This window comes from Lepidothrix coronata, unplaced genomic scaffold, assembly GCF_001604755.1.
Source record: "Lepidothrix coronata isolate B3197 unplaced genomic scaffold, Lepidothrix_coronata-1.0 Scaffold88, whole genome shotgun sequence".
NCBI classification, from domain to species: Eukaryota; Metazoa; Chordata; class Aves; order Passeriformes; family Pipridae; genus Lepidothrix; species Lepidothrix coronata.
In genome coordinates, this window is record NW_016690268.1 from 2,485,631 (window position 1) to 2,512,220 (window position 26,590).

Consider the following 26,590-nt stretch of genomic DNA (forward strand, 5'->3'; position numbering starts at 1 on the left):
CTCATAAATCTAGAGTAACTCCTGCACAGTTGTAACAGGTGGTACCAAGGCCATAGTTTGACCATACAGTTGAGCTGCCTAGTACTTGTTGAGAAGCAGGGTTGAACAATGGTGCAAATTGCTCCTCTAGCATAAACTTACTGTGCCAATTCAAGCTGTTCAGGAGAGTCAGTAAATTGTTTTTGTGTCAGACTTGGTTTTTGTGCTCTGCATCACCCCGTGCCCATCAGATATCGCACATGAACACATAAAAGCAGTGGAGGCTGGTATGTACTTAGCTAATTCATGTGGCCCAGGTTCACCGTGGATCATATTTGCATTGCCAGGCCACCAGCTGGTGCTGAACAGCAGTGGAGTTGTCAGGAGGGGCTGAGCCATTTTTCAGCCTACCTGAAGATCTCAGCTGCCCTTCTGTGCCATTGCCTCAATGGGATGCTCCTCTCCTCTGTGCTGAACCTCAGTGGTCAGTTCCTGCATTGTCTTGTTTCCATGGTTCATTTCTCTTTCAGAGCTGACATGCTGCCTGATGTTGCCTCCTACCAACCCCTGGTAATAATAGATTTTTTGATAGTCTCTTTGTAAATGAATGGAGAGTGTTCATTTTTACAAGCAGTAAAGAACTGCCATTTGTAACACCCACGTCCATTTTTAAGAAAACAGAAAACAGATTTCTTATTGAAGGTGAGAGAACATTTTCTGTGACAAGCATGACATCCAGATTCTTCCTTACGCATATGACTAAAACAGCACATCTTTTTTTTTTTGCTTTGATGTCACTCATCAATATGTGAGCTATTTCTCTCATCAGTGTTAGGAAAAAAAAAAGTATGACTATATGGGTGGCTTGGTGTAGCACAAGGATGGCTGAGTCAGACCAAAGGTCCGTCTAACCTAATATCTTGTCTCCAACAGTGGAGAGCCCAAGGAGGATAAGAACAGGGTAGGCATGTAGTAACAATACTCCTGAACATACTCCCCTGGTTGAAAAATTCAAGGCTTGAGAATTTCTTACCTACTGGAAATGTCTCTGTATTTAATAGCTCTTGATGGGTTTGTCTTCCGTGAACTAGTTGAGTAACTTCTTGAACTCCTTTTTAATAGGATATTTTTAATTCAGCTGTTTTTACAGAACATGATTCTTCTAAACCTTTTTAGGAAGCCGAAGCTAAATGCAGGATAGATTTAAGAGAACAAGTCCAATTGCAATACTATAATATTGTAACTGCTATAGGATGTCTAGAATTGAAAGTTATGCCAAGATTTTCAAAATAATTTCTGTCTCTCAGGTTTGTTAAGAAAGCCTGAACTGACAGTAAGGCACAGGGATATAAACTGAGCCCTTGGAGTGTCTGTGTATCTGGAATGCAAAAATGAGGCAGATCCAGTTTCAGTGAGGTAAAATTAAAAAGTCACAATTAAAGAAAAATCCATATCCCAGTAGCTTGTAGAGGGAGAGGCACAAATGAGGGCAATGCTGTGAAAATGGCCTGTGGGGAAGCAGCCACATGGCTAAAACAACACATTTCTTGGTGAGACCTGCACCCCATGCTCCAGCCCTCAGCCTGCCCTCCTCAGTCAGCCACACAGCCCCTGCGCCCACCTCGGCAAGCGACAGTGTATCTCTGTTGCTGACAAGGGCTTGAGTGGCACCATCCCACTCCCACTCACTTTTTCTCTGCAGCCGGCTCAATGTGCAGAGAAACATGGTGCAGGAGCAAATGGGCTTAAATTTAGCTAGGAGAAAGTTGGTTTTCTTCTGTGTCAGCCCAACAGCACATGGAAATGCTCTGCTTCCTCTGCCGCTCCTCCAGGCATAAAGTTATGCCACTGCTCTGTGAGGACACAAATAATGAAGGAAAAAAAGAAGAAAAGAAATAGAGGGGGGAAAAAAGAAATAAAAGTGGTGCCAAAGAATGAGTGTGAAGCTAGATGGAAAATAAACAGAAAAATACACACATGGTAAGAAAGAAACACTGCAATATTTGTACCTCTGATGATTCCCAGCATTGTCTTCCCAGTTTGAGTGTTGAGATTGTGCTCAGGATTCACCAATTTAGGAATTTTATTCCCAGATCCTTTGCTCCAAGGCATTTATCATGGATTTTTCATTAAAATCAGGTGTGTTTTCTAAATTTAAGGTTCAGTCTCTGTTATATGTGTTTATAGGCTGTTGATTTAGTCTATATATTCAGTTTACTGGCCTTTTTACAATAAATGCAGGCATGTTTAGGAATTTAAGAGAATAACATTTAAGACTGAAAAACCTTTTCAAGAAACCTGTGTATTCTTCTCTCATTGTCTGGTTTGTTACTGTTTGCCCAGCATTTGTTATAAATATTTCTTCCCAATCTGTTGAGAGTACTGTGACAAAAAAAAAAAAGGCAATTCAATTAGGGCAAAGTTATCATTGTCTTTACACAATTAAGGAGAAGGGGAGCCTGTACCGTCCTTTCCTACCAGCCTTCCAAGAAGACAGGCTGGGGTGTGTGCCAGGGAGTGCTTTAGTCTGGGAAGGGGTGCTAGACAGGAGATGTTGAACTTCTGGCCTCTGAGAAAAAATATTTTCCTGAGGACTTTGAGGAGATGGTATAGCTTGGTGGCCACTGGCCCAAGCCCTCACCTGTGGGTCCTGCTGTCGGACAAATGATGGATGAGGAGGGATGCCCATGCCTGCTTACCTCCTCACTGCAGTGGCCCCGCTACGCTGCAAAGCCTTTTCCATTGATACTCAGGGAATACTAATGTGACCCCTCAGCCAATCCCCTGCTACACCTCTGAGGATCCTTGCTGCTTTTCCAAGTGGGATTTTTTGGTGATAAATCCCTGCGTGTACTGATCATTGTTCCTAGTAGTAAAAGCATTGTTGCTGGAAACAACATGGAAAAATGTCTGAAGTGAGTTATTTTTAGAGCAGTGGTTTGCATGAGCGCGCTTAATGCTGGTGTATTTATTAAGACCTTGGAGCAAATTAAAGTGTCATGACTACAGGTCTATGTGCATGCAAACCTCCTTTTCATCCAGGCAGGGCTGTAGTTTAGCCTGAACATACAGCAGCTGCTGTATCAAGATGGAGAGCAGGGATACAAGTGCTAAACAGCACTTGGTGAGACTATCGGGATGCATAGTTTTGTCATATATGAAAAATGATACAATTATAAACAAAAATTTTACTTTAGAAAAAGCCCATTGAAAAGGAACATCTTCAAAGCAAAAAACCAAAACCAGATTAGTTTGCACCCTTTTCTTTTTTCGACTAATTTTACTAAGCAGGTAGCATATCTTCAGTGGCTCAGGGAACTCTGATGAGATTTTTTTGGTAAATTCAGAGGTTTTAACTTATGTTAAATTATGTAATATTCAGTATGTGTATCACAAATAAGAATGACGCAGACTTAGTGATCTCTGTTAGATAAAAGACTGAAACATTGAAGTAATTGAAACTGTAGAAAAATGTTAATGATATCATGATATTTTAACCTGAATTTTGCTTTCCTATTTGCATCCCTGCTATATTTGTATTGACAGTAATATTCTGTATGAGACAGAAAGCAATTTACAGTCTATAAAGAAATCCTAATGAGTGTTCTGTATTCAAATCTTTGTGTTACTTAGGATACACATCAGCAACTTTGCTCCCTCTTAATGCAGAAATATTTTTCATAACTCTGTCATTATCCCAATTCTTTTAGAGCAAGATACTTTTTGTGACCTAAAGAGTACTCTGACTCTTCAAAGGGAAGGGAAAAAATCATCCACTTGCAAAGATAAAAATTCTTACCTTTAGATATTCCTAGACCTTAAGCTCAGTTTCAGATAGATTTTGTCTCTGCTGCCTAAATTCACGTTCAGCATCTACACAGATATTCACTAATTTCCATGAGAGATACATTTGAAAATAAAGTCCCACACACAGTTCCCCTGGCCTTTAGTTCAGAAAGATGCTAGATCATGTTGAGTCTCAATGTCAAATATTTCTGTGGGGAAAGATTAGAAAGCCTAACCTATTTGCATATGTGAGAGGGTATGGCAACAGTCTGCTACACTAATGTATTAGGAGAAGGTTATTTTACAATAATAAAATTGCAAAAATGATAACCTGCAGTTCAAAAAAAAAAAAAGAAATTCCTTCTTGTTTTTACAGACAAAAAAGAAGAACGAAGGTAACATCCGCTCTGAGAATGTAGCTGGATTTTAATAAAGGCTGGATGGCTTCATGACCCCTAAAAACATTTATATATAAATGCCTTGAGATAATAAGGCTAATCAAATGTCATGCTTCAAGTAGTCAGTTCATAGCCTGAAGGGAACGGGAAGTGCTTTTTTGCCACTGTACAGATGTGCTTCATTGATTAGGATTTGCCCATTTCAGAGGAGAGTTGCAGAGCCACAGGCATCCATGATGACTTGCTGCAGCCAGTATTCTTATGGAGTCCTATCAGCACCTTGGCTTGTGTGAATGCACAAGTTTTGCAGAAGCCTGGACTCTGTCATCAGTGTGGGTTAAACATGATCATATCATACAGCACTACTGCTGAGCAATCATGGAAACTTTGTTTAAAGTTTGCGCTGCGGATCAAGGTGCAGAGATTTATTTGAATGAGTTAGCAGATTGGTGGTTTTGTGCTCTATCTACAGGGTTGAATTCATATAATCCCTAACTAGTTTTCCTGAAAGGTAAAGAATCCCTCATAAAAGCTTTTTAGAAGCCTAGGCTTCTTTATTTTATCTTATTAACTTTTTTCCTCAGAGCATAGCATCCACAACTGATAGTGGTACAGTGCTGTCCACAGCCTGGCATGTGTGTCTGAGACTGATTAATTAAGATTTGAGGTCAGAAGAAGGAGATGGTCTGATTTCTGCTAGGTATTCCAAGGTCAAATGCATGGTAAATACTAAAAACATCACAGAGCTACAATTGAGTTAAGAAGATGAGGACTTATAACACTGTCTCTGTAAGACATTCAGAATATTAAAGCAAATAACAAGGTATCCCAAACAAGATTTGTTTTTCATATCTTCAGGGAGTTGAGAGGACAGTGAAAATAACTTTAATGCCATTTGTACCTTAACTGTGGTGCCTACGGGATGCATTCATAGAGAGCTGAAATCACTCATAGTCGCTTACTTTGCACTTAGCCTACAAATTACAATATAACACAGAACCAGACTGCATCTTGGAGGCTGCCTCACCACGGCAGCGTGAGCTGACTCTGTGTCTGTGTGTGTGTCTCTGTGTATGTGTATGTATGTGTGCACGCATGTGTGTAAGAGGTCTCATTTTGGCTGTTTATTGCAAGCAGTGAACTTGGAAAAGCTTTATCAAAGTTCTTTGCGTGCCAAGTATATAGTGGAAATTGTACATAAAAACTGATTGCCTTTCAAATTGCAGTTTTCGTTGGATGAAATTCTATCATAAAGTCAATTCTAGTTGGTAAAAGCTTTTATTTCTAAGATACCATAGTATCTGTAGACAAAAGCTTTATAACATCAAGTTTTGGAAAGCAAGTTAAGCTTTTGCTAAGATTTGGGGAAGATTGGAGGGCCCCCTTGTGGAGATTTTATGTATGGATGGATGTGGAGGAGGAAGATGGCAATTTTGCTTATAGCTTTGAGTTGTATTATTCATACCAAACATTTCTGAGTTTGCTTAGATGCTATCGAGTATTTTAGTAAAACACAAAGTGCAATGTGAAATGGAAAGTCAGCAGTCTGTCGTGAAGTGTTCAGTTGAAACACCTGTCATCTGTTTGCTTAATATCTCATAGGAAAAAACATACCATTACATCACAAGAAGAGGAATTTTATGGAAAAAAAAAAAAAAAAAAAAACCTTTTTTTTTTTTTACAGCTGGGCAGTTTCCTTAAGTTTTGTGAACTGTTTCAATGTATGAATGGGAAAGACTACTTTTACAATGTTTTCATTAGTAGAATAACCTGAAATTCTTTTATATCCATATTGTCATGTTGTTTACCTTACAGGAAGCAAATCTCAAAAGTTATGACTAAACCTCGTTGTTTTAAAAACTCAATATGTAGGACAAGAAAATGACTGTGATACCTCGATGTTGTGATGATCATTTATAATTTCTGGTCATTATGCTTCATGTCAGAATTAATAAAGATTTGAGGCAAATCTTGGAGAGAATAAATTGATGTACTTTCAAAGGGATTTCAATTACTGGGCCTTTTTTATTGTTAATTACTTTATTAATTGAGCAGAATTACTGTAGTGATTCAAAATGCGTTGCAGTGAAAAAACCCACAGAATCTTTATCTGTGCATCCCAGACTTGGAAAAGAGTGCCTGCATCTGAGGTATTAGTTAGAAATCAGAGAAAGCTCAGTTAGGGAGGCAAACTGGTTCCATACCACTTGCAGTACAAACTGGTTTCCAATGAAGCCAGCTATAGAGGAACACTGGTGATGCTGGTGCTGCATGTCTTACCTAGCCAAAGAATAAAACAGGATAGCAACAGCTGCTTTAAAAACCAGGAACAGGATGAAAATAAATATTCTATTTGAATTTAAAATAACTACTTTTGCTTTGTTTTACACCTAACAAAATCTGACTGAAGAAATGTAAATGTCAGAAGATTTAAGGATCTGGCCACATTTTATTTGTTTTCTCAGGGGCTCTTTGAAACTGAATTTTACCAAGCAGGCATATTCCTGCAGCCAGCCAGGACCCTTGTGGTAACAGGTCTCTCATAATTCTGCATAAAAGTATGTAGGTTTTTTTTTTCTTTATAACCATCACAAAAGGCCTTATGTTGTTTAAGTTACCAAATAGGCAGGAGTTCTGCATCCCCATCTTTTTGCACTGAAGCTGGGGGAATGCTCAGTCACACAGGCAGTAACTTGCCCCATGGAGGCTTCTCCTGAAACAGGGATTTGTTTTAACCTCGTTGGCAACTGCTCAGAGACTGTGACCTGATCGTGAGGAAGGTTTTGTGGTTTGTCCTGTGTGCATGAGGGATGTCATGAATCCTGCTATACTAAGCTGTTACCTGTGGTTACAGGCATCAGACTTTTTCAGGAGGGTCCTTTCCCAAAGGGTTTTCTGTTACCCTTGGAGGCTATATTGGCTAAACAAGGTTGAACTGTAGGTCCCTTGTGCAGCACTGTCTCCAGGTTTGCTCCTCTCTTGTTCCTTGCCTGTCATCACCTTTCTTTTCTCTGGCCAGCCCTTGTTTCTGCTGCCACTTCATGCTGTGGGTCATCACCTAAGCTCATTTCCCCTGTACATGTCTCTGAGAAAGACAAGTTCAGTACTTCCTTCCCAAGCTGGGGCTAGACGCAGCTCTGGAAGGAGGCAGGTAGTACAGTAGTGCAAATACACCCTTATTTCATTTTTCCTTCTGTGCAGTGGCACAGCAAAGGCAGAGACAAAAGAAACAACATTTTTGATTAAAGATGTCATATGTACCCCAGATTTACACAGTTCTTTTGAGACACAGCAATTATCTCTGCACAATAGTGATGAGATAGAATGGGGGTGATGTGAGCAATGGATTCCTCCCTTGCCAGTCCTGGCCACAAAGGATTTATTCTTCTCCCTGGCACAAATGCCTTGCATATCTTTAAAGAATCTTATAAGACTGCATATCTATTGCTTTTGAATAGTATTTCCTTCTGTGCCTGCTCACACGCTGTTTCTTACAGTGTACAAGGTTTTTGTTATGTATGTGCTTGATAGAACAAAGAAATTCTTATTGTTTGAATTATTATTGCATTTTGTATTTATATTTCTTTCAGCAAGCCTCTTGCTACTTCAGTCCTTTCAGCAATTTAAGGAATACTTAGAACAACTGAGCTTGATATAATTTAGGCAAAGAACAAAAATCTCTGGATGGAACTTTGTTAGATTTGTGCCTCATCAAGAAATGATTTACGATTTGTATCAAGCTTGTTTGATGGACAGAGGCAGATTTGGTTTTCTATCAAATCACCTCATCTGTACATTTCTATTTCAGACTCCTTCTCTCTGAAATAAATTGTCATTTCCCCATCTTAACCATCTTCTGTGCTCTCACATGCAGCAAAGCTGGAGCCACCATTCTCAGCCTCTGACCTGTGACATGTAAATATCCAGCATTTATCTCTGATAGGAGAAGGGAGATTCACATTCAATAAAGTAGATAGACCAGTAGATAGACCAACATCTGCAAAGTCATTATACAAGCCAGAAAATGTGAGGGTGAGCATGAGAATTTTCTGGTGAACAGGAAGCTGATAACAAAATGGCATGTGCTGAAAGAGGAACTTTCTGGTTTAAAGGAAGGTTATCGAGGGCTGATTTTAACTCTGATCCTATTTCATGTTTTCATTAATGATGTTGTCACTAAAAGCTGAAGTATGTTAATGGAATTTGCTTAATGACCTTGAGGATTTCAGAAAAACAGGTAGAATGAAGTTTGGTAGTTCAAAGTACATGGTCATGCATCTCAAGCCAGCAGAAGCAGATTTCCTCTATCAACTGAGTGCTTATCAGTCAAAGCAGGGAGAGTGGAAAGACATATTCATATTCCTAGAATCACAAAATGGTTTGGGTTGGAAGGGACCTTAAAGACCATCTAGTTCCAAACCCCCCACCATGAGCAGGGACACCTTCATTAGACCATATTAGCTTGCAACAGAGTATGAGTTTCCAGAGTTATGTGGCCCCATAAAAAAAAAAAAATGCTATGTTAGGGTGTATCAGAGAATACATTGTCAGTAGAGGTAGAAAATATTTGTTGTACTAGACACCTCTAAGACCTTGTGAAATTTCCCCAATTCTAGCCATGTATAGTGATATTTGAAGTCGTACAAGTTCAAATGCCAGGAAAGGACTTCTTGGATCATCAAAAAACAGAACCAATGTCATGAGCTTCTTACTTTTGTAAACGCCCTATCAAAAGCTAGCATGGAAAATTGAGATGTTGGAAAACTTAGGGTGCATCTCTGAGTGGAGCAATCTAAGCATGACCCAAGGGTTTTGGGGACTGCAGTGGTCACTTTTGGCTTGTCAGGCTTGTCTTATCAGAGGAGACAGTAGCAACTAGTTCAGCTTTGTAAAATGAAAGTTGAGGGCTATTCAAAATCCAGAATTTATACCTGTGAATGGAATTAATTTCTTTAGGGACATGTAGTAGCTGCGCTGTCCTCTCCACTTTTTAGAGACTCTATATTGAAGAACGTGTCATTGAAATAAATATTCATGAAGTTACTCAATAATTCAGAGTGTGCTGATTCAGAGTGTTATAGTCCTAGTTAAAATCATATTAAAAAATACCAATCTCTTAAACGGCAAAGCATGTCCCTGGTGGCCTGCCTAGGGTAGCCAGAAAAGAACAAGGGAGAATGGGGATGATCTAGTTGACGAGTTTTTCTGGTTTAATATGTTGTCTGACAGGACTGTATATTTGGTGACAGCAGACTTTGCACTGTCATCCAGAGTCAGAGAACCCCTGGGGCAGGAAGGGTCCTCAGAAGGTCTACAGTCCAGCTCTCTGCTCAGAGCATGGTCACCACTGAGCACAGATGGGGTTGCTAAGGGCTCTGTCCAGTTAGGGCTAAGGGCTCTGTCCTTCAAGACCTGCAAGGATGGAGGACGCAGAGGTGCTTCTGACAAAGATTTCCTATGCTTACTTGTTCTCGTAATGAAAATTGTGTCCCTTGTATCCTCCCCTTTTTCAATTCATATCCATTCTCTCTCATTAGCTATCCCACCATGCACATCAGTGAAAAGCCTGGCTCTGTCTTCTCACTGACCTCCTCTTAGATACTGGAAGGCTGCAGTTTCCCATCTCCACCTGATGTCTTAGACACATCTTTAAAATACTTCATTAAAATCTGCATCCTCTCAAGTTTATATTCTTCTATGTCAACAAACAAGTCTCAACACTCCCACTTTCCTTTTGCAGCAGTAGATCCCAAGATCCATTTTCACTGATGATTTTTAAGGGTATGTGGCAATGTGATATGTCAAGAATGTGATTATTATTTTCATGATTATCCATTACTTTAAAAATAAAAATTAGAATCACAACTGTGGTTTTTATCATTGTTTGCAGTACAGATGTAGTGCTGGACTTTGAAAGTCATCTTTTTTCCAATATAGTATGAATCTAAACCAGTGCTATGTTCAAACAGTTTACCTAGTATCCCACTCTGTATCTTGTATGGCTCTACACCATTGTTGAATTTGTTCTAGCTTCAAATCAAGGAAAATTAGACTCTTTAGGTGGAAAAATTCCTAGTGTTCTACCTGCAGTATTTCTGTTGCTACAGGTTCACTGTGTTTCTTCTACCCTTCTAGATTGCCCTAAATCATTACTGTTAAAAGTTGTTTGATGTCAGTGACTGATCTCTAAAGACACTCCTTGTCATCTGTCATTCTTTAATCAGGTGTAGTACACTAATCTTCTGATCAACAACCATGCAAAAAAAAAAATAATAGTGCTATAAAGCTTTCCTGAGGTTTTTCTGATAGCATGGATACAGAATTTATTCTGATATTTCAGAGGATATTTGTAAAGGGCTTGCAATTTCTAAACAGAAAAAATTGGAGTCTTATAATGAAAGCAGCGAATTACTGTAAAAGAAATTCAAGTTGGTGACAGGGAGTATTCCTCCTAACATGCAAGAAAATATAAGGTTTCACATTTCTTAAGTGCTTCCCAGTGCCCAAACACCACATTTCTCTTGCCTTTAACAGGCTGTGTCATCACAAATAACTTCCCAAGCAACCACCTTTATTTACCAGAACCAGAAATATAATCCCAGCTGTCTGACTCCAAGCCCTCCCTCTGTCACACTGATATACTGATATATCAGTAAGGACAACAAAATTGTAATAGACTGTTTTTCTGACTGCTGGCTTGGAGATTTGTGTGAAACAATACAAAACTTAAAAACTTTGGTTTACTTTGGGGGATGCTCTAACTCTAAAAGCATGCTTAGAAAGACATATTATAACATGACTGGTAGATGTATTATAGATACAAAAAGTCATGAAATGGATGCCCTCTGTAGTTGCTTCTCACTCACTACAAAATGTTATGTTGCTGGATGCTTTTTGATACTGGCCTGAAGTTTGCATTCTGTGAATACATCCCTTCAGGCAAGGACTCTGACTCCAGGCATGGGGTTCACCTTACAGATAGAGATATGTGTATATAGGTGCCTATAACGTAGACATCTCCAGGTTAGCAATTAAGCAAGCTCCCACTGTGATCAAGGTACACAGTGCAATGCATAGGGAGCCTCTAAAGTGATGCAGCTCATGCCAGAGCTGGCGCCTACCATGGCCAGCTGCGTCACTCTCCAAACACAAACCACTGCCTGTATTGAGCAGCTCCCTGCTGGTTTCAGAGCTTGCCTAGATGTGTAGCTTATGTGTAGACCACTGCACTTAGATATCTTACCCTGAAAGTAGTATCTGGTCCCTTCTCTGAGCAGGCATATCGTACCGATTTAGCTGCACATCATGTCACTGGGGTAATGAAAAGTAAAGTTAACCAACAGAGGCTCATGGCCAACTTGGAAGTAGGAAACAGTAACCAGTTTTTATTGTAGTTGGATTCAGAGCTATGGGACAAAATCTCAGAGGAATAATGAGGCATGTCTAAAATTTTATATTTTGTACCTCAAAATACAAGTTGGTTTATTTTATTTTATTTTATTCTATTTTCCTTTTATTTTATTTTATTTTCCTTTTATTTAACTCTACAGAAGTCAATGGCAAGTTGTCCTTTATCACGAATTAAGTGTCTATAGGACATTACAGCCACTAAGTAAGTACAGTACTCATCATTCTAGGTAAAAAAAGCAGAAGAGGTGGGTGCTCCAATCCCCTGAGAAAACAGCCAATTAAGTGGTTTTTCTATATGCTGAATAGGTGATGCATGTGGTAAGAGGAGACAGTCATTAACTCTTTAACAGTGATGGCTGTTCTTTCAGTAAAAGACATGGAAAGAAACCCGTGAAAACCTGAAAGGACAGCTAATAGCATTAAGGTCAGAAACTTATGTAAAGGATCTCTTAGAAAACCATTCCATCACAGTGACAGATGCTAAGCTTAAGAAGCCTATGTGCTGTTGCTACATCACCTTTACAAAGTTTGTGGGACAGCTGGAATTTATCTGTCTGGCTTGGTGGATAAACTGTTTGATGCTTCCTGCAGCCAGATGGACATGCACATAGTTTGTGCTGTTTCATAGCTTTTTTGTTACAGTGCTGTAGTTCTGAAAAAGAATTATACAGTCTGTTCTTTTTATGTTGGGCAGCTTATCTGTAAATTAAGCACAACATGGATGTAGTGACACTGCACAAAAAGGCTGCCAGCCTTGAAATGATACATCTGCATTTCACTAGGATGACTTCGACCAGTTTGGATCAGCCCAACAATGTTTCTTTGATTTCTGCCTTCCCCCATCATTATTGTTGAATGCTCTTGTTCCCTAATTGTTCAGGTGTTGCATTATCTTCATTTTTGTTTCATTTGTTTACCCTCTTCATTTTACCATTACCCATACTGCTGATACTTTGCACGAAGAGAGGTTGCTGATTGCTGATTAACTCTTTTACTGCCTCTGAGAATTTGGGCTTCAGAATAAAAGTGGGAGGCATAAGGCTTTTGTTCACATGATGGTGATCCTTATTAACCCTTCATCTTGCCACAAGCTCTGTTTTTACCAGAAGCATGCTGACAGGATGGCTTTTGCTGGGAATTTTAGCACATTCACTTCCACAATTAAAGCTGTGAACTTCTTGTCTCCACTTGGGTCATAAACTTGACCAGGGCTTTTATTTTCCTTGCTACCAGGAAGAACTAGAATGTGGATGGTTTTATGCACCTGGATTTTTCAGTCATTTTGGTTTTCCTTTCTTCCCTCTGTTAGTGTTTTCCAAAATATTCTCTGGTGACTCTTTTTCTCAACCTCAAATATTCTTCCATCTCTGCATCAGCTGCTGTGAGCACACTCTTCTCCTTTTATGAAGATGCCATTCATCCTTCTTCCCCAGGAGGCCCTACAGGATGTTTTTGTTCTCAATGTGCATTTATGCTTCACGTATTTAGTAAATCTCCCTCAGCTGGGACATCTGTTCCATGGTGATAGAAGAGGCAAAATGCCCTGGCTTGGGATCACCTCTGCTAAATAGCAGACTTTGCTCCTCTGAAATTAATTTATAAACCAGAGCAATACTATTGAAGGATTAATGTAAGATTAGAGTATTTATATTAAAATACCTTATCATGTAGAAGAAATACATGTTCTTAGGTTATAGCTAGAAGCTTGTTTTATCTGTTCTATTAATTAAAGGTTTTCTTTGCCTAATGCTAATGAAGAGATTGCATTTCATGTAAGTAGGACTAGAGCCTTAGGAATTACCAAGTGCTTTATAATTCTAGTGTAAACAGTAATGTGCAGCCCACACATCATGCTAGTGCTTGTTTGGGCCCTTGCATGAATCATCAGGCCCTTGCCCTGACCATCACAGTGCTTAGCACCTGTCCAAAATATCAACTATCCCATAGTGATGGCTTCAATAATCCATTAATTTCAATACATCATGCTCAAAAGGAGATTGCTTAACCTGATGAAGTTATATAAAGTTTCCTTTCAGGTGACTGTGACTAGTGGGCTGGTGTTTGAAATGTAATCTGAACTGTTTGTACATGTCTATGTGTTTATACAGTCACAAGATACATTGGCAAACACACACATGCATTTAATATAATTTTTCTGTCATTGACAACTGTAACTTATGACCAGATTTCAATGTAAATTTTTACACACACACATACACATGCACGTGCTGATACATATATTGAGATATATCTATTGAGAGATATGTACATATATAAATAATTTGCATGGGTTTTAAATTAATTTGTGATATTTTGTGTAAGATATCTTCTTACTGATATGCCAGTGTATTCTTCTTGGCTACTCTCTAATCACTGAGGCTGTCTGTGACAGCAGTTTGAGTAATCCAGGGTGAGAGTCCATTGAAATGAAGCCAGTAAGTCTGTGATGAGTTTGCTTTGTCAGACAGGGTAACAGAAGTGATTACTTAATATTTAACTCAGAATTTCCCACAGTGGGTAGCCATGAAATTTAACATAGCCATGTAAGCATGAGCATGGGTGACGCAAGGGTGTCATTTGCACCGAAGAGAACAAGTGCACATCCAGATTCATAGTGGCTCAAGCATATTCACTGTTTAGCTAACTTTATGCTATGTTACCGAACAGTGAAGAAAGGACAGACTGAAGACCATACTCAGTTTCATATTTTTATGAACTCTTCTTTATTGTGAGCTGACTCCTCAGCCATTCCTAGCGTGACTGAACACTTGTGTATAAGGCACTGAGAGCTCTGAAATGCTTCTGTATTTAAGCTATAAATGTCAACATTTGAAAACAATTTCCTATGATAATTTTTATAATTTTCCAGCTGAAACAAATGTGCACGACCTATGTATTTTTACTTATATCATTATTCTAGAGACATGATATCCTTTTCCATGAAAGAAAACTTTGTGCATAACTGCGGTGCAGCATCCCCCCAATCTTCTCTGTAGCATGTAAAATAGTGTCGTCTGGCCAGTGCTCAGGATTAAATGGAAGAAATCCTAAGGTCTTCCAACTCCAGATTGGTTAAAAGGGTGACAGAGAGTCACAAATAGAAAATTAATCAGAAGGCTGTGGATTGTGAATGCAGCATAAGCTATTAGTGCCTCAGAAACTAAATGTGTGTCAAGCTGCTGTTAAAGATTGTCTGCCAGGTAAAGAAGCCATTCAGTGGATAGCACAAGAAGGCAACTCTCTGAAAGCTGCAGAAACCAGAAACAGATTAATCAGGACAGTGAAAACAGATGCAGAAGTCAGGTAGTCACAAGGAGGAGCAGCAGCAGCAGCCTGACGAAAGTTTCTCTCCCGGTCTGCAGAAGGGAAGCTGCAGATGTTATACAAAGATGCACTGTTCTCATTTCCATGCATTTGCTTCATAGACCTGTTTATTGTACATCAAACATATTTACATGTCCAGGGATGAAATGGAAATGATTGATGCAAAGGAGGTATTTTTGTTAATTGTTGTTGCTCTGAGTCATGCCTGACTGCGACTGCTAGAGACGGGTGAGGAAAGACAGAACTATTATTAGGGGTATAAATAACTGTCAAGAGCAACTTCTAAACCCATCTGTTACCACATATTAACATCCAAAACTATCTGAAGAGAGGAGGGGCGGCAATACAAGGACTGAGCCAATGCCACATCTCTGTTGATGTAGATGCTGGCAACTGTCTCTGAGTCTTTGTCCACTGTTTTACATTTCTGCTCCCTTGGAGCTTCAATCATTTTTGGTCACAACCCTATCCGTGCCTGCTGGATGTTGCAGCAACAGTGTCTTACACTCAGAGTTGATGGGTGTTTGGGATATGGGCTATTTTATCTGCACAACACTAGTGAAATGTGCCCCCTTTTTGTCCTATTAGTTGGAAAGTAATTCTTAATGTGCTCTCATACATACAGTGTAAAGCCAAGATGAGATGATCATCCAATCTGAGAAGAGAAAGCTGTGCCTGAAGTGCCCAAAGACAGTGCTTTTCATAGTGGAACTATCCTGCAGAGCACACGGGAGGATTCCTGGTGCTTCCTGCTCTGCAGGAGTAGAATTTAGAAATATCTGTCTATGAATTGTTGTGGGATCCTTGGGTTCAGTGTTGATGTGGGCTGTGTAAGTAACTGAAGGGGATCAAAACAGCTGAAGTGCGGTTTAGTCATGTGTGAGTAGCAGTCAGAAAGCCCAAGCTCCAAATGATTTTTGGAAGTATCATCCTTCAGAGTGTCATTCGATGCTAACACAGATCTTGGTTTCCAATGCAAGTGATAATGAAAATACGTCCGTGGCATTCCCTAGTTTAAATCCTTCCACCTGTAAAGCTTTTGCTGTGAAATAATTCTTGAAACAGCTGTTTCCATTAGATAGCAGCTCAGGAAATGACCCTGCAGCAGAACATAGTCCATAGTTTGGCCTCACAACCTTATTTCAGAAAATTCTGTAGGTGGAGAACTCAGAATGAATAAGGACAAAGCATTCAGACCTGTTGCCTTTTGGCTTGTCTACATTGGGAAATATATCTGCATTTTTAAGAATATGGAGGGAAATATATATTTTATGACAAACCTAGGGTTTATGGAGATAGTGAATCTTCAGTGGCAGAAAGTGTGTGTTATCTGGAAAAGCAAAGTAATCATCTTGGAGATTGTTACAAATTTTGAGATTTTTCATCTAATTGGAGCTAGGTCTTTATTATATGGCTCTCTCAAAATGTTGGTTTGTTCACAGGGTAACTTGTCTTTAGCAAGCTTGCTTTCTGCTTACTTACTTTGTCCTTCCCTAGGCTCAAAAAAGAGTACTGAAATTGGACTTTTCTTAAGTAATCTTAGGACTCATGATTTATTAATGTATTGTTTGCAGTCAAATGAGTCATGCAAACTCATAAGCCTATTTTTGAACCAGACTGTGTGTTAATTTTAGTCATGAATCTTCTTCTGGTTATTTTAACTGACAGAAATCATGAGTATTTTGTTTTTGGTTTGTGTTTATGATATCACCTTATAGTTCAGGGAAGTTATTATTCAGTAAAACATTTCTCAGTAAAAAAAACTCAATCTCTGAAAGCCTCCTTGATGCACATTCGATTGCAGTCCCTTTCAGTTTGCCATAAATAGATGTACAAACTGAATTTCATAGCTAAAAGATGAACTAACAATGTGAGTTCTGTAGTTATTTGCTCTATTTCAAATCAATATATCATGGTGTCTCTTTTGTAGTCTTGACAGTGAGGTTGAATAATGATAGTCTTTACAACAACAAATGCTTTTGTATTACACAATTATAACTAATTTCAATCAAACACTTGTCTAAAATTGAGTCATATGAATGGATTTTGGGTCTCTTATTATCTTCACTCCAATCCACTTAATAATGGAGTTTTTTTTAAGTAGGTGGCCAGTCTTCCACGTGGTATTATTTTTCGCACTTGCACCATCCACATGAAATTACTCATGCTTTTCTTATATAGTGACGAAGTGCTGTATGGATTATTATCTTGTGCATTTTGTGACACATGTGACTCCGTCCAGGAGAGAAGGGGCAAGATTATATCAACCTCTTTTCCCACTGTTACTGAGGGTTAACACTTCAAAGTAGAAGGGACTACATTTCAGTTAATTGGTTTCACAAAGTAACTGTGACTGAACAGCTGATAGGTCAAAGTAATTCTGTTTCTCTGATAACTGCTTATTTCCTTTCATATTTTTATTTTTCTCCCAGTTTGCCTTGTACTTTATTCATGGTATTTATGAAGCTTTTTCTGTCTCAGAAGTAGCCACTTTAAAGTGCCTACATTACACTGGAAAAAGTGAAGGGTGTGATGCCACTGTCAGGTAATGTTTTTGTTGTAGAATGAATAGTGAAATCTACTGAAATCTTAAAACTGTGTTTAATTATATATTTCAGAAATTTCTATTACATCACAATGCTGAGAGATCCAGTGTCAAGGTACTTGAGTGAATGGAAGCATGTCCAGAGGGGTGCGACATGGAAAACTTCCCTTCATATGTGCGATGGAAGAAGCCCAACACCAGACGAACTGCCTACCTGTTATGAAGGAGATGACTGGTCTGGAGTCAGTTTACAGGAATTCATGGATTGTAGCTACAACTTGGCCAACAATCGCCAGGTGCGCATGCTGGCAGACCTCAGCCTGGTGGGATGCTACAACCTGACTTTTATGAATGAGAGTGAAAGAAATATGATTCTTCTCCAAAGCGCCAAGAACAATCTGAAAAATATGGCCTTCTTTGGGCTGACAGAATTTCAGAGGAAAACACAGTATCTCTTTGAGAGAACATTCAACCTGAAATTCATTTCCCCATTCACCCAGTTCAATGTTACGCGGGCCTCCAATGTGGACATTGGCGAGGATGTGCGGCAACGGATAGAGGAGCTGAATTTCTTGGACATGCAGCTGTATGAATATGCGAAGGACCTGTTCCTGCAGCGCTTCCAGTACTCCAAGCAAGAGGAGCATCAGAAAAACCGGCTGAAGAGGCGAGAGGAGCGGCGACTGCTGCGGGAGCAGAGAGTTCACCAGTGGCCAAGGGAAGAGGCAGCAGAAGTAGCCATTACTGAAGATTATAACAGTCAGGTTGCAAGGTGGTGATGCTCCTCCACCTTGACTAACCAATGAGAGGATCAGAGAGTTTGTGCAACTTGGCTACCTGGGAATTAGCCAAGGAAGACCTACTGCTTTGGTAAATGAGACCTCGTCTGACAACTACCCCTCCTTGTCTCAGTTTTTTTTTTTTGTTTCTGCCAGTGAAAATGTATTGTTTTCTCAATAGGTACTGAGTAGTGTTCCTAAATGGCAGTAGAATAAGATTCTCTGTCCAAAAAGACTTCCTTCAAAGCCCTAAGCTACGAGGACGGGTTGAAGAGAGAGCTATATCCTTTGCATTAACAGATGTACCCTATACAATCTGAGCTACTAAAACTTGTGCAGACATGAATGAAAAATTGGGAAAAAATACCTGGCTTGGCTCCTTTGTGACATGAGAGCTGGTTTATTTGGTACTGTTCCTGGGAACTGTAGTGCATAACTTTCTAGTCAATGAAATGGAGGAAGGTACCCACTTTGCCCTCCAAACTTCTACATGCTGTGTTTCAATTAAGGGAAGAATTTGGTGAGGTGATAAAAAAGGCCTAGAAAGTGTGGGATTGGGACATTGCTTGTTCTGTTCTGTTAGCCAGCAAGCAGAGATGGTTTATAGGTGAAGTGGTGAAGGGGTTAGCTTATTTCTCTGCAGATTCTGAGAGTACCGAACCCAGCCGGGTAGCAGCCATCTTTCTGAGTGTATGTGGCAAAGGCAAAGCCTTGAGAAATGAGGTCCATGTGGCAGCTGGGCACACATTATGGAGATAATCTGGCTGGAGGCAATGAAATCTGCCTTCACATTCACAAAAGGGATCAAGCAAACTACAGAGAAGAGGAAAGAGAGAGCAGGAAAAGCTTAAATATCAGTGTGACATTTTCCAGATTTGCTGTAAAAGCCTGGAGATATATTGTCTGTGAAGTTAGGCAGGTTTATGATATTGTCTGTTAAAATACATTGATACCAAGTGAATACAATTTAAATTGGTTTTCTCTCTAACTACAGTAGTGGCTTTAAAAAAAGCAGCTTTCATTTTTATAGGATACATAATGAATATGTGGAAAGTCTTGATATTTATTACTCTGTATGAAAATTCTTTGTAAATTTATTGTTTTCTTGATGAGAGATCTGTATCTGTTTTTCTTCCTTGTCTAGAAAAATATTCAATGGGTTCTTCCTCCACGTGTTACATTCTTATGGCTAAACTGCATCTGTTTATTCCAAGATTTTATGTTTTTTCATTTGTAACAGTGAAATTTCAAAAAGAGGGTCCTGTGTAACATAGATCTTCTGAGAGTCTTTTTCCTTCTTCTTCTAGCATAACTGTAAAGCATTAGGAGGAAATTTCTCTAAGTGCCTCAACGTGGCTGCTAAATCGAGATGCTGAAAGTATATTATTGCATGCATGAATGGCTTTTACCTTACAGATTTACTAATTAGAAGTACTGGAGTACCTGATGTGGACGCACACTTCTCATTTGTTTTCAGAATCTGAGGTTTCTATCCAGTTGGTTAAAAAAATAATGCATTACATAAAAAAGAGGCTGAATTTGAAAATTGATTCCTTCATTTCTAAGTTAGGGGGTTTTTTGTGCATGCTGTAGCTTCTTTTCTTCCGACAATGCTCTTGCTACTTATCTATGCAGGATATCAAAAATACAATCTAATGATCCCATTGAGAGTTAATGCATACAATAATACATTAAACATGAAGTATCATAATAGCATGAAGAAGTGAAGAGGGATACTGGGATGATACCTCATTATCAATGTAGTTCATTAGCAATACACTGCTTTACATCTGATTGACAATGTGCTACTTTTGGGGTGAGTAGTAGTGGGTCCCTAATTTTGGTCCCTAATACCTGCTCCACTGGTGGATCATGTGCATTCAGAAGGGAAAATGCAGGGCTGCAGATTGTTATTCTTCTATCTGAGCATGGGATGTCTGCCTTAGAGAAGAGAGAGGAGCTCTCTAGACTCCCAAATGGTACTGCTGGGATCCCCATCGCTTGGAAGAGGCACTCAGACACCTCACTCATATGTGGTCACCTACCTTCAGAGATTTAAATTGAAATCTTTACAGTCAAGGACTGAAGCTCACTCTGGGTGTCCTGGCTGCAGGACAGTGAGGCCATGAAGAGCTAAGCCTGACCAGTTTTATTCCATCTTTAACTCAGTGCAGGTAATTCACAGTGATCTGACATCTTACCTGCTGGCACCAGGGCTTTAGGCTGGGCTGGCCCTGGCCCTGCAGAGGAAAGGAGCTTTCTGGGTGGTGACAGAGATGGATGGAACTCTTGCATCTCCCCATTCCCATGCTTGTTGCTGCATCTTTCTGCAGACCACATAGCAAGAGAGGGGAAGGATGCTTTTTGCACCTGGTACTCTCTCTCCAGGACTTGCAGGTGCACTTCTTGTTTCCATGTGCACAGGGAGCTAGGGGTTCTGGGGAGACCGTAAAGGGCAGGAGAGAAGCCATCCATGTGGGAAGAGAGATGCAAGGCCAAATTCACATTAAGGAGGAAGGTAAGTGAGGAAGTAAAATCAGTTCCAACTCTTTTTTTTTTTTTTTTTGGTAAGGCATCCCTTTCTCTTCCTCCTAAGTGCAAAAAAAAAGTGTCCCCTTCCTTGTGTGGCTGACTTTCCCCAGCAGACAGTCTCTCTATGCTGCTCACAGCAATTGAGTCCTCACTTTTAATTTAGAAAATGCAGTGCTATCTTTTCAGGGGAGAAGAAACAGTGCTCAGAAATGCTTCTCTGGAGCCTCACCAGTGACTGTAAGTATTAGTTTTGGCTGTCTAAACACACCAACTGTTCTCCAGACTATTCCTTCTGTCTGATACAAAGCAAATCCTAATGAGCAAAATCTAAGCAGTCTTTAGGCCCTTTACATTAGCTTTAATAGTTTGGCAATATCATCATGCAATGCCTAACCTCTTCATCAGTTATTTCCCAGGAGACAAGATTAGGTCCTGAAGAGCTGTTAATGTGCTGTGGCATCTACCTTAACACTTGGGATTTAGTTAAAATTGAAGTTGGTTTGTTGGATTTTTTTTTTCCTCTGGAGCCTGTGTAGCAGATAGCCCTGGTGGTGCAGCAATAGGTATATCGGTTTTGTTAGTTTAGGGTTTTTTTGAGAGAGGCAGAGAGTTAGCAGCTAAGATCTTGCTCAGAGCCCCTGGGACTGAAGGACTTGGCACTTCCTTCCCCAGCTCCAGCAGTAGATCAAGCAAACTCACTGCACCAACAATCCTGTTTTCCTTAGCTGAATTTCCTGGCACATGACAAATAAAGCAGTTTGGAAATACTTTCAGGCTGACTGCTAAAACACAGGCTTGCAGGTTTTTTCCTCGTGGATGCTGTGCTTGAAATAATGTAATGCAAAAGCAAAATAAAGGCCCTGCTTCATATATCTGTTATTCCAGGTTTTCATTGCTCTGACAGCATGGACTTCACTGTAATTACACTGACTCATATAAGATTGGAGTGCACCATGTTTCTTTCTAAACCTTCATGAGCAACAGTGCTATAGGATTTCTGTCCATCTTTCTGGCATTATTTTGTTGCTTAAACAAGGCAATTTGGCTTGTGCTACTGTGGTGCTGAAACAAATCTCATTCTTTTGTAGTGGAGATGTACTTGCTAATCCTTCCCATCACATTCCCAGCATTGCCTGCCTTTTCCAGTTATAATTCACTGTAAGCTTGGAGTGGATGGAGAAACATGCTGTGTCATTAGAATTTTTTTCTGATAATTAGATGTCTAGTCTAAGAACTCAGTTTATGGCCTTATGGGCCATACCTTATTGAGGAATGATAATTTGTCCTCTTTCCCACTCATCAATGATAACAATAAAAAGCTTTTTCACAATTGTGGTGGTTTGACCTTGGCTGGACCCCAGGTGACCACCAAGCTGCTCTATCACTCTCCCTTCCCAGCTGGACAGGAGAAAGAGAATAAGATGGAAAACAACTCATAGGTTGAGATAAGGCAGTTTACTAAAGCAAAAGTGAAAGTTTGTGCATGCACAAGCAAAGAGAAAAAGAAAAAATTATTCTCTACTCTCCCTCAGCAACTGATGTTCAGCCACTTCCCAGTAATCGGGGCTTCAGCACGTGCAGCGGTTGCTTCAGCAGGCAATCACTGTAAATAATGAATGCCCACACGCACACTTTCCTCTTGCTGTTCTTAGCTTTTATATCTGAGCTCACGTCCTATGGTATGAAATATCCCTTTGATTAATTTGGGTCAAATGACCTGGTTGTGTCCCCTTCTAGGATATTGCCCACCCCTCGTGAGAGACAGCACTGATGCTGTGCCAGCACTGCTCGGCAGTAGCCAAAATAAGGTGTGTTATCAACACCCTTCCAGCTACCAATAGAAAACATAACACTGTGAGGGCTGCTGTGGGAAAATGAACTCCATCTCAGCCAGACCCAATACAACTATGGAGAAAGAAAAAACACCATTTGTGATACTGGATATTCTTCACTGCAGTTCTGTTAGTAGTGAGACTGTGATAGGCATTCTACCCAATATGCAGCAGTTATTTGATCTTCACTAGAAGCAGAAGTACAGAACAAAAAAATGATGGAAGTCAGATCCAAAGCCAGACTTCATAACTGTAGCATATCTATTCAACCAAATGGCAGGTCACATCACCTTTGCATGTGGAGATCGTTCAGATTCGACATCCGCTACTAAAACAGGAGGTTTCTTAAGTTGGTCTTCTCATTAGCACATGCTTCCTTCTGCCCTAGAGGGTTCTTCTTGTTTCCCACCTACACTCTTGTTTCAGTTATAAGCACTGATGCTTTAAAACTTACCTCACTTTTTTTTCCCTCTGTTGCTGTTCCCCTGCTACATATGGAATTTTTAGGTTTTGGTCTTGGATAAAGACTATCTTGTTTCCAGGCTGCTGGAGACTACTATGTACAAGATGAACAATCACAATAAAATCATTCTGCTAAAGCAGATTGCTGTATCCTCCTTACATGTGGCAAAAGCACACTCGGAAAAGGTACCCAATTTGCACTGTTCTTCAGTTTGATTCTTGTAATAGTTTCTTTGTCTATATTTTGTGGAGGAATATGGGTTTCATAGCTTACAATGTCCTTGGCCTTCTTCTTGGCCATATCACTATCTCTGTGATTTCAAATAAATGTTGGAAGTGAAGGGAAAAATAAAGAGTTCCCTTCAGTTGCCATATTTAAGATGAAAGGGTCAATTAATAGGCTGTAAATTACTTTATTCTCTAGGAATTTTCCTTCTGTTTATGTGCAATCATGTTTGTGAACTCTGCTGCTAAGAGATTGTATTGTGAGTAAACATATCTACCTTCATTCCTATTTACAAGATAGTTTGTAGACCTAGGGATTTTCATTGATGTAAAGCACAATTTAATGAATTATTTAATGTGTTTAACCATTGTGATGCTAAAAGCAGTTGTTTTAATTTATTTATTTGTTGGTGGTTTTCTGTAAAATGATGCTCATTAAGAGATCTATTAAAAATGAAGACGTTTTGTTGAATATTGTTGGGTCCATTAATTACTTATGAGCAACAAATAAACATTGTTTGTGTTTTTGAAACACTTAAAGATTTCATCTTATCTACATAGCCATAAAAATTACTAAAAATGCTTCTATATTAGTAAAAATCCACTGTGGTTTTTTTAACAAAATGTACATGAATGGAAATCATGTTGCTATAACTTAGTATTTAATTATCTTGGGGCCCAATACCAAATCTTTTGCTTCCAATTGACTTTGCTGGGCTTTATCTCAGATTGAATTAAAACAGGAGAGTCGAGACTTGAATAGTCCCAGCGCTAATTTAAGTGACCCCAGTGTCAGAATTTCTGTACTTGAATTGAACTAAGACCGGAGCATGCAAATCGTGGTAGTGAAATCACTGGACTTCATTTTTGCGCCAGCAGCACTGAGGACCAGTCCAAACTGTCAGGATAATCTCCTCAGCTCCTGTGGGGAAGGATGAGAAGTTGCAGTCTATTGCTGCATTGTTAGCCTCGGGTGTGTGTCCTTGTATCCTCTGAGGGTACCTGGACCTTGGGAGGAACTGATTGCTATGCAGTCATACTGTTTTATATAAGTGCTTGAATACAGTCAACTAGGACAGGAATGAAGCATGGTGGAGCATGGACAGACCTGAGTAAGGAGGAAACACTGACCTCTCTTTTATGGAGTGATGGAAGCTCTCTGTTAGGTCTGCTGCTTCCAACAGTAGTCTGGACCCCTGTTCTGTGACTATTTTATCAAACCAAAACTTTTACACGTTTCTCAGTTTTCCCAACAACAAGCCTTGCAGACATGCCACTTCCCTGGAGATGAGTCTGGTTAAAAGAGAAGGCCATGCTGTGGCAAATTAGGATGTAATGACTATGACCAACCTCTTTTTGATCCAAGTCAACTGACCTCTGCTAAGTGCTGTGGAAAGCTATATTAATGGTAAAAGAAAATACATAGTCTGGATGAGAAATTACTCTTGGGACACAACAAAGACTGCATTTGATGAGAGTAGCAGAAGAAAGGAAGCTCTCAAAAGTTCTGGTTAACTTAGTTTTCTTAATTGTTCTTCACAGCAGCTTAGATGCAAACAGCTACTGTTTAAAAAGCACCATTATATGTGAGGACTCTTTGAGCTTTTAGTAGTCAGAACATCTCTAGAATTTATTTTCATAGCAGTATCACATTTTTAAGATTTTTCTAGTTCCATTCACTTTAACACTGAATTCATCTGTACTGCTGGTTTGCTCTTGAAGTCTACCTACATGAAGGCTGGGGGCTAGCCCTGTATGTTAGGGAGTGTTTTGATTCTCTAGAGTTTGACAATGGCGATGAAAGGGTCGAGTATTTATGGGTAAGACTCATGGGAAAGCCCAGTAAGACCAATATCTTGGTAGGAGTCTGTTACAGACCAGCCAACCAGGCTGAAGAGGCAGATGAAATATTCTATAAGCAGCTGGGGGAAGTCTCACAATTACTAGTCTCTGCTCTTATGGGGAACTTTCTACCAGATGTCTGGCGGAAATACAATGCAATGGAGAGGAAGCAGTCCAGGAGGTGCTTGGGGTGTGTGGAAATTAACTTCCTGACATAGCTGGTGAGCGACACAACCAGGGCCTCACTGCACCTGTTTCTTCTGAACAGAGAAGGACTGGTGGGTGATGTGATGGTCAGAGGTTGTCTTAGGCACAGTGATCATGAAATGATAGAGTTTTCGATTCTTGGAGAAGTAAGTTGTGGGGTCAACAGAACTGTTACCTTGGACTTCCAAAGGGCAGACTTTGGCCTGTTTAGGAACCTGGTTGACAGAGTGCCTTGGGAAAAAGTCCTGCAGGGCAAAGGACTCCAGGAGGGCTGGACTTGCTTCAAGAAGGAAATCTGAAAGGCACAGAAGCAGGCTGTTCCCATACACTGAAAGATGAGCCATGAGGGTAGAACACCGGTCTGGCTGAACAGAGAACTTCAGCTGGAACTCAGGGTAAAGTAAAGAGTTTATGACCTCTGGCAACTCAAGAGGGCTACAAGGATGCTGTGAGGTTATCTGGGGAGAAAATGAGAAGGGTGAAAACTCAGCTAGAACTTAATCTGGCTACTGCCAACAAAATACAATAAAAATGCTTTTATAAATACATCATCAACTAAAGGAGGGCTAAGGAGAATCTCTTTCCTTTATTAGATGTGTGGGGAAATAGTGACAAAGAATAAGGAAAAGGCTGAGGTTCTTAATGTCTTCTTTACCTTGGAGTTTAATAATAAAACCAGTTGTTGCTGAGGTACCCAGCCCCCTGAGCTGGGAGACGGGGATGAGGAACAGGGTGAAGCCCCCATAATCCAAGGGGAAATGATTAGCAACTGCTACACCATTCAGATGCCTGGATGGGATCCACCCGAGTGTACTGAGGGAGCTGGCAGAAGGACTCAGTGAGCCACTTTCCATCATTTGTCTGCAGGCCTGTCTAACCATGGAGGTCCCAGTCAACTGGAGGTTAGCAATTGTGATAACCATCAATAAGAAGGGCTGGAAGGAGGATCTGGGGAACTATAGGCCCATGAGCCTGACCTTGGTGCCAGGGAAGGTCATGGAGCGTGTCACCTCCAGTGACATCATGCAGCATGTACAGGACAACCAAGGGATGAGGCCCAGCCAGCATGGGTATGTGAAAGGCAGGGTCTGCTTGACCAACCTGATTTCCTTCTATGACAAGGTGACCCACTTAGTGGAGGAGGGAAAGGCTATGGATGTAGTCTAACTAGATTTTATAATGGCCAGTCTTCGCGAGCAAAGATTTGGGAAAGGTCATTAACCCTTCAAGCCTGCGCAGTGGATTTTTTAGGTGAGACCCAGTGTGCGC

At 40.0% G+C, this 26,590-nt stretch overlaps 1 protein-coding gene across 1 annotated transcript in view; it reads left to right on the plus strand.

The window, feature by feature from the left end:
• The window catches only part of HS6ST3 (heparan sulfate 6-O-sulfotransferase 3), a 296,532-nt gene extending 274,381 nt beyond the window's left edge, over positions 1-22,151 (plus strand). The window contains exon 2 of the mRNA XM_017821107.1: positions 17,516-22,151. Within this exon, the coding sequence (XP_017676596.1) occupies positions 17,516-18,221 (706 nt within the window). The 3' untranslated portion in view covers positions 18,222-22,151. The remainder of the gene's footprint in view (positions 1-17,515) is intronic.
• Positions 22,152-26,590: the final 4,439 nt, after the last annotated feature.